This window comes from Loxodonta africana, chromosome 23, assembly GCF_030014295.1.
Source record: "Loxodonta africana isolate mLoxAfr1 chromosome 23, mLoxAfr1.hap2, whole genome shotgun sequence".
Lineage (NCBI taxonomy): Eukaryota > Metazoa > Chordata > Mammalia > Proboscidea > Elephantidae > Loxodonta > Loxodonta africana.
In genome coordinates this window covers 68,810,295-68,829,651 of record NC_087364.1, presented here as the reverse complement: position 1 = coordinate 68,829,651, position 19,357 = coordinate 68,810,295, and the positions used below count along the sequence as shown (strand labels likewise).

The following is a 19,357-nucleotide window of genomic DNA, read 5'->3' as shown; positions in this document are numbered from 1 at the left end:
CAATCTGCGTGCCCGTGCGTGAGGCTCACGGAGGAGTGTTCGGTCCAGTTCCAGAAATGGAGGCATACTGCGTTTGTTCGAGAAGCTCACGCGCCTCAAGAGACGAAGACCAGACAGCTAACACAGAGTGCCATGCCGAGGGTGAGAGGGGCTGCATAACGGTGGGAGGAAGGGTCAACCCAAAAATGTTTTCACTAAGGACAATCAAAAAAACCAAACTCATTGCCTTCAAGTCAATTCCGACTCATCGAGACCCTACAGGACAGTGTAGAACGGCCCCCGTAGGGTTTCCAAGGAGCAGATGGTGGATTCGAACTGCCCACCTTTTGGTTAGCAGCCAAAAGCTTAACCACTGTACCACGAGGGCCCCTGAAATGTGCCTTCAGAAAGTCAGGCTCTTAACAGTGGTTAGAACCAGAGGGAAGGATTACAGGAGGGCTCTCATTTTACGATGCAAAAGAAAAAGGCTACTGCCGTTTTGAAAAATAAACAAACGTGCCTTGGAGCAAAGAGAAAAAGATTTTTGATACACAGAAATGATTGGGAAGGAAAGAAAAACCGTCTCTAAATATAGCAGAACTCAGATGCTATCCTGCGGCCTTGTACATGACACTGCACACTCCACCGACATAACTACCGTGTGCCAGACACTGCGTTCAGCCCTCTCTGTACACACACAACCTCATTTCACCCTTAGACAATCCCTGCAAGTACAGAGCACCCCAACTGTGATGCGAAACAGAGGCTGACTCCACCCCATCAGCCCAGAGCGCACCCGAGCAAAGCCCCTCACTCAGCACTGTCCACCTCCTGAGTATCTCCACCTGGCGCCCCACAGCACCTCAAACCAACTGATCTCATATTGGACTCCCCACCTCCCCCTCAGATCCCCTTCTCGGCCTGTGTACTCTCCTTAGAAAATGGCATCACCGTTCAGGCTGTAACATTGGAGTCATCCCCCTGACCAGTGACATGTCGGGGCCCCGGGAGTCCCTCAAACACGCCAAGTCATGCCCACGATGGGCCGCAGCGTTTACTGTCCCTGCTCACTGGAATGTTCTTAACCGCACCTTCCCAGAGCTGTCCCCGTCTGCACTCTGGTCCCACGCTGAACGTGCAAACATTGTTTTAGACCAAAAAAAAATACAAAACATATTTTAAAAAACACCCATGGTACAACAGCCTTGGATGATGATTCAGAATATGATATGTTAGGCTACAGTGTTTATAAAACTCCAAATGGCTTAGAAAAAGGTTAACAGCAAATTGAAAAAAAAAAAAATCTCTGAGAAAACAGAAGTTGGGAGGGAAGCTTTTAAAAATAAAATTACTCAGGAATTTCAAATCGGTTGGGAAAGAAGGTTTTTCTTTTTCTCACTAATCATAAAAAATATAGCAAGCTGCAAACTGAAGGAAAAAACTTACTGCAGAAATTGGTTGATCTTTTAAAATACAACGACTAGGATAGTTGTTCATATAATAATATACTGAAATCAAACTAAACCTAATCTGTGCCTGTGTGTTGTGCATTCAAGGGAGTTAAGTTTACAAGATGCCCGGTGGAATTCCAAATCTGTATTGAAGAGTTTGGGCCCTTAAGTAAATTCCTGAAAGAGATTCATAAAAACCCAATGAATATGAAGAGGTTCACTTGTCTTCCAGCGACTTGACTCCGCCAACTTAAGACCTTGCTCTTCCCGGAGATGCACAAAAAAGAACATGCAACGGAAAACACTCCTTTGTAACACATCCAGATACAACAACTGGTTTGGCGGGATGCGCTAAAAAAGAAGTCCTAGCAAGGAGCTGATTCGCTTCCAAAAGCACCTACTAAGTATTCAAGATACACTCTGCACTGGAAAAATAAAAAACCTGCTGCCATCAAGTCGATTCCGACTCATAGCAACCCTAGAGGGTAGAGGAAGACGGGCCCAGAGGGTTTCCAAGGAGCGGCTGGTAGATTCCAACTGCCCACCTTTTGGTCAGCAGCCGAGCTCTTAACCACTGTGCCAAATTTGAAAGATCCAATCCTTGTTCTACAAGTTCATCTCCTAGAGGAAGAAGCAAAAAAATCATAAAGCACCGTTTTAATAGTGTAAATGAGGAAGCAACTAAGTCCAGTTCGGCCACATATTGCGTATCTCAGAGTAGACACAAGCCTTTGTCGGTCCCAGCTCACAGGCAACGTGAAGACACGCCTGATGCAGTTGGGCCCTCAATTTGTGGTTATTCAGAATTAAGAGAAGTGAGAAAATCAGGTATTAAAGTCTTGAGGGAGATGCTGCTAAAAAGACTGGGCTTTTACAAAATATTAACAGTCTTAAACAGAAATGTTCTTGTCTTCATATCAGTGACACCCATAAAAGGTTACATATTTCAAGATCGATTTTCAACCAATAAATATTCTCCAATACTGGCCAGGTTCAATAGTGCAAAGTCAATTCCTTTCTAAATCTCCAATGACCCGTCACCCTTTCCTTGGGACACCAGAGGTGGTGGGGAGGGGAAGAATGGGTAGATTCCGTGCCTTCTTCAAAAGACACATTCTCTCTGGTAACGCCCGGAAGTTTTATAACAACGGACACCAACTTCTCAGGGTGCCATATTGGAAAACCAAGCCCTAAGTACACCAACTTGAAGCAAGCTGCCTCTGCAATACGAATAATTACAAATTTATATCTTTTGATCATAGAGTATTTTACTAGTTCTTTATAAGTGAAGTTATTTGTTAGTTATAAAATAAGATTTTTATAATCTTAGTATTATTTTTCAAAATAAAGCCCTGTTTAAATCTGCCTTCCCTTTCCCCCATCATTTACTATGAGGTGTTGGTCCCCACTTCAAGTGTATTTACCAAGAGGCTTTTTCTAGATTCCACTAATAGTCAAAAGTAGGAAATATGTCCTGTTTAATTGCCTCTAAACTATAAGGGCCAGGACCCCATCAGTCCCAGAGCATATGTTCTATCAGACACGTTCAATGCACCTACAGACAGACACACGTGGCTCACATTTACCACACACAGGTGTCCTGTACCCCCCTCCACACACATACACACCCACATACACACCCACACCCACACACACACCCACACACCGCTCTGCATCAACCAACTTCTAGAAAAAATTAGGATGGCTTCCATTTGTCTGCCAGGGGACGACCAACAAATTAAAGTAACCGTCAACAGGACACTATGATTTCAAAGAACAAAGTTAAAATGCATGCTCACTCCCAGAACAAAACTTCTAAAAATATTAAGCTCCTTTTCTTTAAAACAACCAATAATTGTTTGTTCAGTGAAATTCAGTAAACTCTGGTGGTACAGTGGTTAAGAGCTCGGCTGCTAACCAATAGGTGGGCAGTTCAAATCTACCAGCCGCTCCTTGGACATCCTAGGGGGCAGCTCTACTCTGTCCTATAGGGTCGCCATTAGTTCGAATTGACTCAACAGCAGTGGGTTTGGTTTCACTTTGCAACTTCCAGGCAAAACTCCGAAGTAGGCTAGTAGTTCCAGATAGGACCTAGACACGGCCCCTGCCTTCTGGGATGGTGATTAAAGGTACATATACATAGTTGGGATTTATAAAAAAAGAACATTACAATTATCTCAGAAAGACAACAATATTCAACAGGACAAGAAAAGCTGGAGGAAATTATGAGAAGTTTCCTTGAAAAGGTAGCTTTTGAAAAAAAGAAGTAGTAATCCTAGAACCTGTTAATGTGTTTCTCTACACGGCAAGGAGCCCTGGTGGCACCGTGGTTAGGAACTGGGCAGCTAATCAAAAGACTGGCAGTTCAAATCCACCAGCCACTCCTTAGAAACCCTATAGGGCAGTTGTACTCTGTTCTATAGGGTCACTAAAAGTCAGAATTGACTTGACAGCAATAGTTCAGTTTTTGTTTTTTGTTTTTTTTTTAATGTGGCAAAAAGGGCTCTGCGGGTGTGATTAAATTAAGAATCCTGAGATGCAGAGGTTATTCTGGACTAATACTCGGGTAAAACAATATAATCCATGGGTCTCTGCAAGGGGACGAGGGAGGCAGGGGGTCAGAGACAGAGAGGAGATATGACAACAGAAGCAGGGATCAGAAAGAGAGAGAGATTTCAAGATGCCAGGCTGTTGGCTTTGAAGACAGAGGAAGGGGCCATGAGCCAAGGAATACAGGAGGCCTCTTGAAGCTGGTTTCCTTATCTGTAAAATGGGATAATAACAATAACCAACACATAGGTTCTGAGGATTAGAAGGAATAATTCATGCAACACATTTACAGCAGTGTCTGACTCTAAATAGAGTATTCAGTAAATGTTAGCCACTGTTTTCATCACTACCACCTGAAAGTTGTCGTCATTCATGCCAAGGTATCACCATTAATGATTTCGAGAGTGATTAAATTCATACTAAGTTAATTTTCCATTTGCCTGACAAGCAAATGGAAAGATTTACATGAAAGATCAGGAACTTTCAGTTTTTTGTTTTTGTTGTGTCTGTTTTGATCAGTTGTTAAGTTCTAAGGCTGTAGTTTAGTAATGAGTAGGGTAAGAAATACATATTGCAGAAAAGCTATTCTTCTGAAAAACAGATTTGTAGTCAGAAGAGAAACAGACATTGTCGTTTGGTCAGGGCTGGTCTCTGTTAGCTTTCGAAACGTTTTCTAAGATGGACCATGGGGGATTGTACCTAATAAGTACCTGATACAGTGATTTTTTTTCCTCTTGTGTTCAAAGAATTGCTTAACCTCTTCCCTGCATATTAAAGCCCCCAGTCCACAATGTAGCATTACATTTGAGAGGGTGGGTTAAGGAAATGGAGCCTCCAGAAGGAATGAGGCCTGATCCACAGGATTTCATTCCAGTAAGCACCATTTAGGACTTCTGACCTCTGGAAATCTAAGAGAATAAACTGATGTTGGTTTAAGCCACTAAGTTAGTGGTCATTTTTTACAGCAGCAATGGGAAACGCATACAAACTAATTTTAAAAAAAGACATCAAAGCTAGAAGACATATACTTGTTCAAGGCATTATAGGAGCAAAGGACTAGTGGTCGACTGAAAATACATGATGGCAACGATACAAAATAGAAAATCCGAAAAGAAGTTTAATCGTAATCCACTGAAGGAAGGACGCTATGAAATAGGCAATCTCGCTCATTCATTTGCTTATTTACTCATTCAATAAATACTACTGAACACCTACTACTGCCAGGCCCTGTTCTAGGCACTATATATAAATGTATTCTCATGTATTACTTCATAGGAATAAAAATTGTTGCTCCCATTTTGAATGTAATTTCTATTTTACAGCAAGAGCCTTAAAAAGTGTTCGTATTATTTGCCCCAGTAGTTCAATCACCAGGGATAGAGCCCAAGGAAATTATCTTACAGTAAACGGATGTAGGTGCTCCAGGCATCAGTGAATGGTGCTAAAAAAAACCACCCCAGCCTCAAGAACTAAGAAATAAGGCATTCCTCTGAAATTCAAGAGGGGCACATAGTGGACCAATTCAGAGAAAGGCAAGGTGACCTTACAGCGAGAGAATGGTCCAGAGGGATGTTGACGGAATTTGTCTTTGGCAACACAATGATGAGAATTTTCGTTGTTTTGCTTTTATCTCTATTTTTCTGCAGACAATTTGGTGGTATTTCTATATCCGATTGGAGATGTATCAACAACAAGGCAGATGGGGGAGGTTAGCAATGGAACACAGAAGGGGGATAGTCAAAGGAACATAACCAAGGGGCATTCACTCATTTGCTTATTTATTCATTCACTTACCTCTTCATTTACTTGGGGTGTCAAAGGAGCTTCCCGACTCCTCTCTGAGAGGAAGAGTCCAGCCCTAAGACAGGGTCCACTATGCACTCCCGCCGTTCCTTCCCTCTTCCAGGAGCGGTGTTCCTACTTCTATGGGTACTGCTCCTCTCCCTGCCCTCAAGTGATTCAAGAAAGGGCTACTAATTGTACTACCCCACCCTTTCAGTGTAAGGCTACATCGTGGACTGGGGGCTTTAATATACAGGGAAGACATTAAGCAATTCTTTGAACACAAAAGGAAAAAAAATTACTCTATCAGTTACTTATTAGGTACAATCCCCCACGGTCCATCTTAGAAAACATTTGAATGCTAACAGAGACCAGCCCTGACCAAATGACAAAGTCTGTTTCTCTTCTGACTAAAAACCTGTTTTTCAGAAGAATAGCTTTTCTGCAATATGTATTTCTTATTCTACTCATTACTAAACTACAGCTTTAGACCTTACAGCTGATCAAAACAGACACAACAAAAATAAAAAACTGAAAGTTCCTGATCTTTCACGTGAATCTTTCCATTCGCTTGTCAGGCAAATGGAAAATTAACTTAGTATGAATTTAATTACTCTCGAAATCATTAATAGCGATACCTTGGCATGAATGATGACAACTTTCAGGTGGTAGTGATGAAAATAATAGCTAACGTTTACTGAATATTTAAAGTCAGACACTGCTGTAAATGTGTTGCATGAATTATTCCTTCTAATCCTCATAACCTGTGTGTTGTTATTGTTATTATCCCATTTTACAGATAAGGAAACCAAGGCATGGAGATATTAAATAACTTGCCCAAGATCACTCAGCTAAGTGATGGAGCCTGGATTTCTCTTGCCACAACACAGCTCTTGAGAAACCAGCCAAGTAAGTAGAGTAAAACTTGAGTGTCAACAGAACCTGAGACCCCAGACACCCTGCGAACTCAAAACTAAAGCCACTTCTGAAGTCCACCTTTCAGTCAAAAATTAGATAGGCCTATAAAACAAATAAAAACACACATGAAGAACATGTTTCTCAGTTCAAATATACAAGACCAAACAGGCAACTCCTGCCCAAAAGCAAGACGAGAAGGCAGGAAGGGACAGGAACTGAATGAATGGACACGGATACAAGGAACCCCGGGGTGGCGAGGCAGGTGGTTCAGAACCCACCAGCCACTCCGCTGGACAAGGATCTGGGAGCCGCTTCCTTAAAGATTTACAGCCTTGGAAACTCTGTGGGGAAGTTCTACTCTGTCCTATAGGGTCACTATGAGTCAGAATCGACTTGACGGCCGTGGGTTTGGTTTTGGTCTTGGATGCTGACCCCAACACTATTACTTAGCATCTTTCTGGGAGATTTAGCCACCATGCAGAGAAAGGAATAATTATTTGAGAGGATACGGCCACATTACTGCAGTCTGTATATGATGATTCTCTCCGCCACCAACTCAGAAAATTAATTGGGAAACTTTATGAGAATAAAAGGGATGAGTACCACGACCAGAATAAAATAAACAAACAAAAAGTTATGGGCACTATTAAGCAGTGAGGGGCAGAAGGGCGAGAGAGAAAAAAAAGGTCCTGTAGAATATTATCTAGGGTGCAATCCCATTTATGTTCTCAAACCTGTTACTGTTGTAAATGTACATACATACATACATAAATACCTAGGAAAAGTTTTCCTACAGATATGGACTAAAATTTACAGTAGTTACTGCTAGTATATGGGAGTGTTTATTTTTATACCAGGCCCTGTTCTATGATTTCACAGTTGAGCAAACTGAGGCCTAAAGGTTAAATAAATTGCCCAATGTCCCAGGATACTAAGCTCCAGAGCTGAGAGTCAAACTCAAGCTGCCTGGCTTCAGAGCAGGGGCTTTTATGTCCAACTGCCTCCCTTTGGGACAGGGGAGTAGGAGAGAGGTCTATGCCCTGGGCTCAAGGGGGCTTCTCAATATCAAGAACGTATTCATGTATCAAACCCAAACCAAACCCATTGCCATCAAGTCGATTCCAACTAGTAGCGACCCTATAGGACAGAGTAGAACTGCCCTGTAGGGTTTCCAAGGAGCAGCTGGTGGGTTGGAAATGTCGACCTTTTGGTTAGCTTAGCAGCTGAATGTTTAACTACTGTGCTACCAGGACTCCATTCATATACTACATACACAATAACCATGGAAAAAATAAGCTCTATAACAGTAATTGACTTGATGGCGACGGGTTTGGTTTTTTGATTTTTTGATGGCAGTAAATGAAGACAGGATGAATGGACAAAAAACTCAACAACCAACAAGGTCCTTCAAGTAACAGCATTGTTCCTTGGGCCTCATGAACTTGGGACACACACACACAGTGGGGAAAAAAAGAAAAAAGCCGAAATCAGTACTCACTCTGTTGCAAACAATCAACATTAACAGTGCTATCTATATAATAAGAACATATGAAATGTGAACAGAAAGGATTCACTGCAAGCGGAATTTGCCACCTTTTTCATCTGAGAGTGGAGGGAGAGAATAAACCTAGTAGGTGAAGCATAACTCAGTTCTTTTTCAGGCATTCGATAATCTAAGAGTCTACAGAAGCTAACCACAGGGCATCCGTTCCTTAATAAAGAAGAGAAATAATCGGTAATTACATCTGAAAGGTAGACATCCTTTAGAAATTAGAAGACGCTTGGTGAGATCACTTGCTTATTTTAATGAAAAATTTCTCTACATACTACTTATACCATAAAACCAAAAATCAAACCCATTGCCATCGACTTACAGCAACCCTACAGGACAGAGTAGAGCTATCCCATAGAGTTTCCAATTAGCGGCTGGTGGATTTGAACTGCCGACCTTCTGGTTTGCAGCTGAGCTCTTAACCACTGCGCCACCAGGCCTCCTCTACCATAAAAGGTAGAGGAACAGATCAATGACTCATTAAACAACAGTTAACCAGATACTGAATAAAAGTCTTCATTGGCTGTTTAATGTCAGGCTAAAAAACACTCATAAATAAAATCAATCATTTGTAGTCAGCATCAAGCAAAATGGTCACATTTGGATAAAAGCATTATTCATAATACAGCACCATTAAACAACATGTAATCACATGCAGAGTAGTGATATTAACAAGCCATACGGTTTGCAGGTGGAGCCACATTACGGACGTGCGGGTGAGTTTCAAGAGTTAGCAAAAATTAGTCTAAGCTCCTAACAGATCATAAGCCTTTCGTCACACTACTACACTGAATTTCTACACCATATAAGGTAATAAATGTAGGTCTGTTAACCACAAACTCACAGGTTTATTATTTAAATACAAATGGAATTCATTTTATGGTATATATATATGAGACCCTGGTGATACAGTGGTTAAGCTTTTGGCTGCTAGCCAAAAGGCTGGCAGTTCAAATCCACCAGCTGCTCCTTGGTAATCCTATGGGGCAGTTCTACTCTGTCCTATAGGGTGGCTATGAGTCGGAATCAACTCAACAGCAAGGGGTGTATATATATAAATGTTTCCATATGTATATTTCCAAAAGATATTTGGGGTGGTTAATTTCTGACAGGGAAGGGTACAGGTTTTCTAGTCTCACATCCTTAGAATCAATGTTGATGGTCTTTAGGTCCTGTGACATCTAAGAAACAAAACCTACACCACGAAAGCAAAAGAACTTCCTATTTCTTTTTTTCAGCAGTAGTTAAAGATAGCATAGCTCTGGGTTCTGAGAAAAAGAGAGGCAGATAAGAAAACAAATTTAGACAAGTCCCCTAAGTATTCAAATCAACTAATTAACTGTCATTAATGTGCACTTTTTTAATGTGCACTGTGCCAAAAATGACTCCGCCATCCCTCACTTAATCACTGACATTTAAATAATACAAATGGACAAAACAGGAGAATTTTGAAAACTATGTTGCTGCACTGTAACAGGGGTCACGTGTGGGGTGAGTTTTCACCGCAAAGTAAAACCCTCCAGAAGTCCTGGAAAAGTGCACTTCTCTCATACTTAAATACATCGCTAAGTTCACCTCCAAGAGGCGCTACTGTGTGGTGCAATGAATTTTAAGCCTTGCCTTTTGTAAAGAATGATGGAAACCGGTTGGGAGGCAAGGAAAAGGGGAAGGCACTATTTGAAGTGCTGAATTTCTGTTTATAGTGCTGGAAAATTAAGCAAGGGATACTGGGGGTGACTGCACAGTACAGTAACACCTGCAAAAGACGGAACCAGTGTAAGACGGAAATCTGTCAGAGAAGGAAAATCCAAACATTTTCCACTAAACAGAGAGCAACAGAAAAGCGGTGACTGCACCAGACAAAGGTGGAAAACTTACGGGACCCAGAAAAGCCAAGCAGTCCTGGGGAGTTCTGGCTCTTACAGGGTGCACTGTATAATTAATGTAATTAGTCTCAGTAAATTGTACACATGAAAAATCTTAAATGGCAAATGCTGTGACCTATAACTTTACAACAATAATAAAAAAAAAAAAAAAAACTGAAGAAAGAATGAAGGAAACATACTGATGATAAGGAAAACCAAAAACCTGTTGCCATGGAGTCAATTCCAACCCAAAGCAACCCTACAGGACAGAGTAGAACTGCCCCACAGAGTTTCCAAGGAGCAGCTCGGGACTCAAACTGCCAATCTTCCGGTTAGCAGCCGTAGCACTTAACCACTACTCCACCAGGGCTCCACTGACCATATGGAAACCAAAACCAAACCAAACCCGTTGCCACGGAGTCGATTCCAACTGATAGCGACCCTACAGGATAGATTATAACTGCCCCACAGGGTTTCCAAGGAGCGCCTGGTGGATTCGAATCTGTCGACCTTTTGGTTAGCAGCCGTAGCTCTTAACCACTATGCCACCAGGGTTTAAATCTCTAAAACATGGTGCTTTGTTCTACTCACTTCACAGCTGAAGTTGCCTAGACAAGAACAATAACTGGCAGTGTACTGAAGTCTTTACCGTTAGTAAGACCACCATATAGACAAGGAGACTGATGCTAAGGGTTATGCAACCAGCCTAAGGCCACCCAGCTGCTCGGTGGCAAAACCAGCATTCAAAACCAAATTTCAATTGTCCTAAAGCCTGTGGTATGCTACAAAGGCCAGGCTGCTCAACTAGGAAACGTGAATTGTCTAATGTAAACATTGTTTATTACATTATAACTGCCTGACATGCTTTTGAAAAGGAATTAGAGATTATTCCTGAAAATAAATGTGCCAATATTGGAAACTGTTCATGGCAATTACAAAGGTTTTTCCCTCCTTTCTCCCAAATGACATCTGACACTTGTTTGCTTAGCTACACTGATACACAAAATAAAATATTCTTTTAAAGAAACGGTACAAAGAATAGAGCCTACGACTCTGAAGTATTGCTCTACAGCCATTCAGGATTCCAATCCCTATTCTCCTGCCAATGAGCTGGGTATGAATGTGAGCAATTTACTTATCCTCTCTCAGCCTCGGTTTCCTCATCTGTAAAGCATGAGATAAAAATAGCATGTTCCTCCCAGGCTGGGTGAAAATTCAATGCAATGACTTAACACACTTAAAAAAGGGCCTGGTGCTTAAAAAGGACTAAAAACAAAAACAAGTCGAAGGAGGAAAAGACTTGTATATCGGCTCAAAAACAAACCAAGAGGCCCACCCCAATCAGATCCATTGCCGGTTCTCCTCAGCAATGGCACCCTTGCGCTTTCAAGGCAAATTTTAGAGATTTCTCCTTCCAATTCACAGCCCCAGCAGCTTTTTTTAATGAGCCCCCTAAAATATTCAATAAACGTCTACTGAGCACCTGTTGGGCCCCAGACATGGGCCAAGGGCTGATGATGATATACCAGTGAGCAGAAAAGACCGTAACATCACGGGGCTGCAGGCTCCCAGAAGACAAACATGGAGCAAGCAGAGCACTGACAGAACTCAAGCTCTGAGTGTCTTTTAGATTATGTTGGTCAGGCGGACACGCTGATGCAGACCTGGTTTAGCCCAGGGGGTCCTGTGCCAGAAGCAAATAAAGCACACCTCTGCCATTCAAAACATCGCTAGGAAACCATCACACCTGTTCACGGAATTCTCCACGAGTACGGTCAGCACAAAACAAATGCAATCAGTATATATGCGGGTTTTCAGGATCTGGGTGCATGATATTTTTGTTGCATCACAGGGAAAGGGGTAATGCACACGTCACTGTTGTTCTGGGAAGTTCTGTTTAGGGCAGCTGGGTTCAGCCCTTTCATCTTCAGGAGAAAGTTTGCTCCCTCAGGCACCAGAGAGAGAAGTGAAAGAGGCAGCTCTTCCTGCCACCTTTCGACTTTCCCTTCTGTCTATGCCCCCAAAGAACCCGAAGATAACAGCTGCTTCTCCCCTCAGCCCAACACTAATAAGGAAATAGAGAAGCCAAGAGGAAGAAAGTAGCCTGAGGCTCTGGAAGGCTGGAGGGACACCCCTCCCCTCATCCTGCTGCTTAGAGGTGAGGTCAGCACTGTGAGCCCCCCTTCAGATCAAAAGTGACAGACTGAATCAGTGCCTGGAATCAGAGGTCCCTATCCCGTTTCCATCATGTCAATTCCGACTCATGCTGACCCCATGTGTTACAGGGCAGAACTGCTCCATAGGGTATTCTTTCTGTAATCTTTATGGAAGCAGACTGCCAGGTCTTTCTTCCGTGGTGCCACTAGGTGGGTTCGAACCACCAACCTTTAGGTTAGTAGTCCAAACCATCTGCACCAACCAGGGACAAATACCTCAGGTAAAAACTCCTTTGTCAGGGTGCCAGGCCTCCGCCCACCTTATCACCCAGACTATAAAGGGTTCTGAAGCTCTAAACAGAGACATAAATGAGTAAACGTTGTCTGAAACACAAAACAGGAGCTGAATAGCAGCAGGCATCTGAGCAAACACGGACAACAGACATGCTGCTTGGCCTGCAGTGTGTTTTAAAATTGGGACAATCTCTATACATGCATACATACCGCTTCTCTTGAAATGGTGGACGGTCAGGTAACAGGGGGTCCCCAATCCCCAGTAGAATCCGACAGAGGCTGCCTTATTCAGACAGGGTGTGCTCATTTCCTGGTCCCTTTGCCTCCCTCTCCTTGGCTGCCTTTTACACAGCAGCAGCCCAGCTCACCATCTGCCAGGCCAGTGTGGGACAGCCTCTGAGCCCTGACCTAAGGATGGCAGTGCCTGTACCTCCCAGTACGCTGAACAGAGATTCAGGTAGCGCAGGTCTCAAATAAACACTAAGGGTTTTGAAATTTCTATTTTCACGTCCCTTATAACACTACTCTAGCCCTGACACAGAAGGTAAGCATATGGGTGATACACACCGTGTCGAGTCAGGGAACGTGGGCTGCAGGCTTGGCATATCCCCATCAACGGGCACAGCTCCAGCTCTGACTCTCACTCCCCTGACAGCGTCCAACCCCAGGGCAGGATCCGGCCCAGGCACTACAGTTTATACAAGCGTTCACCAAACGGATTACACACACAAACGTGAACCGCAGACCCCCTAGCTTCTTGCATTCGGAGAGTTGCTCTCCCACAGCCCCAAAAAGAAGTTGAGAGGATTTGTTTCCCCTTTGCAGTTCCAGAAAAAAGGGAAATGAGGAACGCAAAGTTCAAGTTTCCCAAAAGAAGCCTGGGCGAAGCAAGCTGTGCAGCCAAGGGCCCAGGCACATCTAGACCAGGCTGCAAACAACAGCAAACCTCAAACCCACAGCAGCTGCAGGTTGGTGCTTTGTCTTCTTATCTGTGATGCTGTCTAAGTTCTAACACAGGGAGGGGAAAGGCCATTTTAAAGAAGTGAGATGTGTTTCTGAACCCTAAACACTACTTTGCACAGTTCCCTCTTATCGGAGAATTAGGAGCACGGCCGTATTGGTTCTTCCAAGACAATGTTGGCAATGATTACTGTAATTACTAACAACAAAAAGATTTTTTTAAACATACCTGAATAGAGTTTTACAATGCTCAAAACGATGAACAGGGCAAACAGTACTGTACATCTATTTAACAAGTAAACCACTAAGGCACAGAGCCTATAAAACTTGCTCCAGGTCACAGAGCCACTACAGTTTTGCAGCTCACCCATGAATTCCAGAAGTACAGGAAGCAGCCCAGAAGTCAAGAAAACACAAATCCCTGGTGAAGTTCTACAGATAAAATGTTGTCATTTGCATACGTAGATATCACACACACAAACGAATGCCAAAGCCATACTTTAAAAATTAATTGAATGTTCAATATTACAGAAGGGTCTGTTCTTTCTTTCTTTCCACCAGACCATTCAGAAAAGGTGACCAGTCTGAATTACAACATTAAAATATAGGTTTTGTCTTACTCATAACAAAGCATATTAACCACAAAGCAGCCCGCTTACATCAAATCTTTCCAGAGTTGAGTCAACATTCAACATACAAAAAAAAAAAAAAAAACCAAACCCACTGCCATCAAGTCGATTCCGGCTCATAGCGACCCTAGAGGACACAGTAGAGCTGCCCCATAGAGTTTCCAAGGAGCACCTGGCGACTGTGAACTGCCGACCTTTTAGTTAGCAACCGTAGCTCTTAACCACTATGCCACCAGGGTTTCCAAATTCAAGATACCCCAAAAAACCAAACCCACTGCCATTGAGTCAATTCCGACTCAAAGCGACCCTATAAGACAGAGTAGAACTGTCCCATAGAGGTTCCAAGGAGCTCCTGGTGGCTTTGAACTGCCGACCTTTTGGTTAGCAGCCATTGCTCTTAACACCATCCCAAACCCAAAAACCCAGTGCCGCCCAGTCAATTCCGACTACTACGCCACCAGGGTTTCCAAATTCAAGGTATGAAAAAAAAAACCAAGCCCACTGCCCTCAGATCGATTCCAACTCATTGTGACTCTGTAGTGACTCTATAGGACAGAGTAGAACTGCCCCGTGGAGTTTCCAAGGAGTGCCTGGCGGATTTCAATTGCTGACCTCTTGGTTAAGAGCTGTAGCAGTTAACCACTACGCCACCAGGGTTTCCAAAATCTAAGATAGCCGGTGCGAAATTCAAGTTAAACCAAAAAAAAAAATTCAGGTTAGCCAGTGCTAAATTCAAGATAAAAAAAAAAAAAAAGGATAAACCCATAATAAAAAGACAGCCAGTGCTAAACGTGGCAACACTCCTGTTACTCCCAGTGACACACTGTAGCTAGTGTGCTGCCCTGAGCAGGTGCTGCCCTCTAGTGCCACGCTCCTTCCCAGAGCACCCACGAGAAGACATTCATTTGGAGGGAACTCAGAGCAGCATTTTCCAAACGTTTCTCACATATCCTCTCGGCTTTTTAAACATTTTTTTGTTGTTGTTGTTAAACCCCTCAATATACATCTATTAATTTAAAATCCCTATACCTATATTACCATAACTCCGTTACTTATAAAACAGACAAAATGGAACTAAAGTGTGAGGTGTTGAAAAATATAATTTAAATATAAGTTCTAATAATTTCCTCTCGTACAGCAATGCTTAATCTCAAGCACCTCGTTTTGAGGACAACTGCGCTTTAGAGAGAACCCCACTGTGTGATTTTATTCAGTAACATCACAACGTAACTTCTGCCCTTGACAAGACAAATTACACCCTAATTATCATTCCCCTTTCAGAGTGCCTGTGGGTAACCTAAGTCTCCAGAGGTGAGGAGGCCGTCATTCTGAAGGGGGCCAGTTCCTTCACTAGAAGGTTACGTAGTCAGGTTAACCGCAGAACTGACTGAGGCGGTTTTGACGAACTTGGTAAAACCCTCGCCAGCAAACCATACAGTTTTCACTAAACCCTTAAACCAGAAAGATTAAGAATCCAAAAGAACATCCTAAACTTTGAGTATCCCTGCTTCTCGTCCAGGTAGGTCACATCTATATAGTAAAAATCTTAGGACTCTTGAAGTCTTTTATCTAAGGAAGTTTTTATTACACGTAGAGGACTCTAAGGTTTCCGCTCCAAAATGGCACAGGAGCACTCTAAGTCAAAAAAAACCAAACCCAGTGCCGTCAAGTCGATTCCCACTCATAGCGACCCTACAGGACAGAGTAGAACTGCCCCATAGAGTTTCCAAAGAGCGACTGACAGATTCGAACTGCCGACCCTTTGGATAGCAGCCGTAGCACTGAACCACTATGCCAGCAGAGTTTCCAGGAGCACTCTAACCTGCCTCAATACACAAAGCAACATGGAGACCAGCATTCTGTTGGTCCACGGAGCATCTCTGCTGAGACTCATGACGACTCAGAGATACACTCGGTCTGTACCTCACTCAGCATTCTGGGAACCCTGCTGGAATCAATGGCCTCGTCAGTGGCCTTGAGAAACGGGGTGAAAACTCACCAACTATTTCAAAGGGATCAAGAGTGCACCAGGCTGACATAAAGGTAGGAAAAGGAAAGGCTTTTGGTTGTTGTTTTTGTTGTTTTATCTCTGGTTTCCACATATGCGTTTCCAAAATCTAGTTTGAAAATCAAAGATATTTACAGTCCATTAACTAAGGCATTCCTCAAAGGTGAGTTGTTGTTAGGAGCCACAGGGGAGTCGGTTCTCACTCACAGCGACCCCACATAACAGAGCAGAACTGCCCCGTAGGGTTTTCTTGGCCATACTCTTTACGGGAGCAGATCACCTGGCTTTTCTCCCACAGAGCCGCTGGGTGGGTTCGAACTTCCAACCTTTTAATTAGCAGCCAAGCACTTAACCTTTGCACCATCAGGGCTTAAACTTCACCTCTGCTTTCCTGTGTCCAGCACAAACTGGACACACCACAGACAAGTTTCATTGTGAAAAAAAGACAGATAAACTATTCATATAATTTACCCCCAAATAAGGTTGGGGGGGGGAACTAAAAATCCTATGTTTATAAAAGAATTTGTCAATGAAACAATCTACTGCTAGGAAAGACAAAATAAAATTTGACAAAGGCATTTTCAAAGACCGTGACCACAAGTATTCACTCACCACTCTGTGATGAGCTAAACGTTGCAATACACCCTCCAACATCAAAGCCAAACAATTGCATAAAATGCAATCACTAGATGAAGGCTATTCCGCTCAAAACTAAGTGACAGGAATTCACGGTAAAAGGGGCAAGAGAAGTCTTCCCACTCAAAAGATCTGGGTAGACCAGTCTGATGGTAGTTTAATTTTCATAATGGCAGGTCATTTTTGTCCAACAGGAGAATGATTTCAGAGTGTTGACATCTTCGTAAGATACCGCACTTCAAAGAAAAGACTTTACCAGGATTTATCGAAAGGGAAAAAAGAAACATATGCTAAGAAAATAAAAAATGAAAAAAAGAGATGTTAACTACCTCTTGGTTGTCTTTGTTTTGGTTTGGCCAGAATATCTTGTGATAAAGCGTCTCCATTGAATTGCTGGAATCGGTTCGGTCAAAACAGTGACGATCCAAGACTTCCAGTGTGTGCAAGACCCGGCTAATGGTCACCCCTAGAAACAAAAATCCAGCGAGAGGTTAGGGAAGCACAGTGCAGTACAAACCAGCATCCTGTGGGGGCACAAAGCATTTTAAAACAGTATCACTTCTTGGCTGTCAAAGAATTGCCAACAAAAGCAAACCTGACATCCCATACGGCCAAGACCTAAAGGACATAAATGGAGGAACGTCCTCAAAATTCACCAGGTGGCTCTGTCGAAAACCTTCTTTATTCATGTGAGGTGATTTACAAGAATCAGACGCACGGCATGAAGTCCGGCATCCCAACCGCTCATCCTGTTGTGTCCTGTACCTGCTGTTGACTCTTGGCACTTGTCGAAAGACCACCGAACTTCCACGGCTCGGCCTCTCTGTTTTATCTGCCGCTCCACCTCATAAATCCTCGCTCGAACCTGAAAGATAATCGCTTCTAATTAACTTGTCCTTGGAAAGCTGTCGCTGTCTAAGATCCTGTCAGGTTTTTCCGCTTGAGTAGAGTATCCCATGCTAAACTACCATCCTGACTACATTTCTAGGAGACTCAGCCTGTTGCTCACGAAGTAGTTTTAAACATTTTCGAGTGGTGATTCAATATTAGTTTTTGATAATAAATGCTCATGAAAATAAACGCTTGCAAAAAAATGTTCAACAAGCGCATTTTTTTTTTTTTAGGTCACGATATGAAAAAGTGAAAGGTCTACAGTATCTTCTTTGAACCATTCTCCTAGGAGTGAAAGCAACTGGTAATGTTTTATTAATTTAAGAAAACTGCTTGGTAAAAAGAGAGTGACCTTGCTCTAAGTATTAGTCATGATCCTGTGGTTCAAATTTTCTAAGTCTTTGGACCAAATAACTCAGCACTAATAAAAACACCTAACACTAAATACCACAGACCACTGCTACGGGACTTGTGGCATACATTAGAACCACCATAGTAATTACTGTCTGGGTGGTGGAGATCTTAGCAAGCATTGCCCAGCAAGAGGGTGAAAAGAAAGATAGCAACTTCATACACTTGTGTGGGTCAGAGAGGCTGAATTTTTCCCTGAGGTCACCCAGAGAGTTTGGGGTAGAGCTGTGAACGACCCCCAACATCTGAGATGCTACAACCTGGGCTTGGCTCACTCTGCCCTGATGCCTCCCAAGAATGAAAACATCCGTCTCACCACTGAAACAGAGTGTGTACCTGCTGGTTGAAAGCCGTGTTCCCACCCGGCATGGGCAGGCTGGAAGGGGCCACCTGCAACAGATCCAGGGGCGAGCCTGGGTTCGCGCTCTTGTTTTCGTTGGTAGAGTAATTCCACACCAAGGCACTTGGGCAACAGAGAGTGACGGTCTGGAAACGAAGCGGGAAAACCCAGACACTTGAGAGGCAAGGAGAAGCCTAACGGTGAGCACAGCTCTGAGAATTGCACCTTCTGTTTCTGTATTATGGGGTTTCCTCAGTTGAAAATACAAGCTTCTTACCCTCGTTCTCAACTTTTCCAAGTGATGACTCAACTTTGACAGAATTATTATTTTGAAAAGGGAAAAGTACAGCCATGGAGAAATTACGGAAAATTCTGGTTCGTAAGCTAATATCCCAGCATAAGAAACCTAGGAAATTAATAAAAACGCAGTAATCATCACTTAACACCACAGTCTTTTCTCATGAAAAGTCTTGCAATTAAAAAAAAAGAGAGAGATGCAATTAAAATGTGCAATTTCTAAGGTCATAAAATCTAAAGGGAATTGTTTAAAAACAAAAAATATCTCAATAACTTTGATGCAGTCTTCACACCTAACGGTGCAGTGAGCAAGTAAGCAGCTTCGCAAATGCTGAGGGGTCAGCAGCCAATTCTTTTCCTAGAATTGGCCACAGAGTAAATGTTTTAAGCTTTGAGTGCCACATATGGTCTCTGTCACATATTTTTCTTTTCTTTCTCTCTTTTTTTTCAAGCCACTACCTGTTGCTGTCGAGTCAATGCCACCTCATAGCGACCCTCTAGGACAGGGCAGAACTTCCCCATAGGGTTTCCAAGGAGCAGCTGGTGGATCTTAACTGCTGACCTTTAGGTTAGCAGCCATAGCTCTTAACCATTGTGCCACCAGGGATCCTTTTTTAGTAACCCTCTAAAAAACCATT

General features: G+C 42.9%; 1 protein-coding gene across 16 annotated transcripts in view; it reads right to left on the bottom strand.

The window, feature by feature from the left end:
• MED12L (mediator complex subunit 12L) overlaps positions 1–19,357 on the bottom strand; it is a 352,938-nt gene that overhangs the window by 239,172 nt on the left and 94,409 nt on the right. For 13 of the 16 annotated variants that reach the window (XM_023555393.2, XM_064275606.1, XM_064275598.1 and 10 more), the window contains 4 exons: positions 18,700–18,828; positions 18,419–18,568; positions 17,546–17,645; positions 17,110–17,246 (listed from right to left, as the gene is read on the bottom strand). In XM_023555393.2, the coding sequence (XP_023411161.2) occupies positions 17,110–17,246; positions 17,546–17,645; positions 18,419–18,568; positions 18,700–18,828 (516 nt within the window). The remainder of the gene's footprint in view (positions 1–17,109; positions 17,247–17,545; positions 17,646–18,418; positions 18,569–18,699; positions 18,829–19,357) is intronic. The other 3 variants (XM_064275604.1, XM_064275607.1, XM_064275608.1) reach the window with 1 other exon arrangement.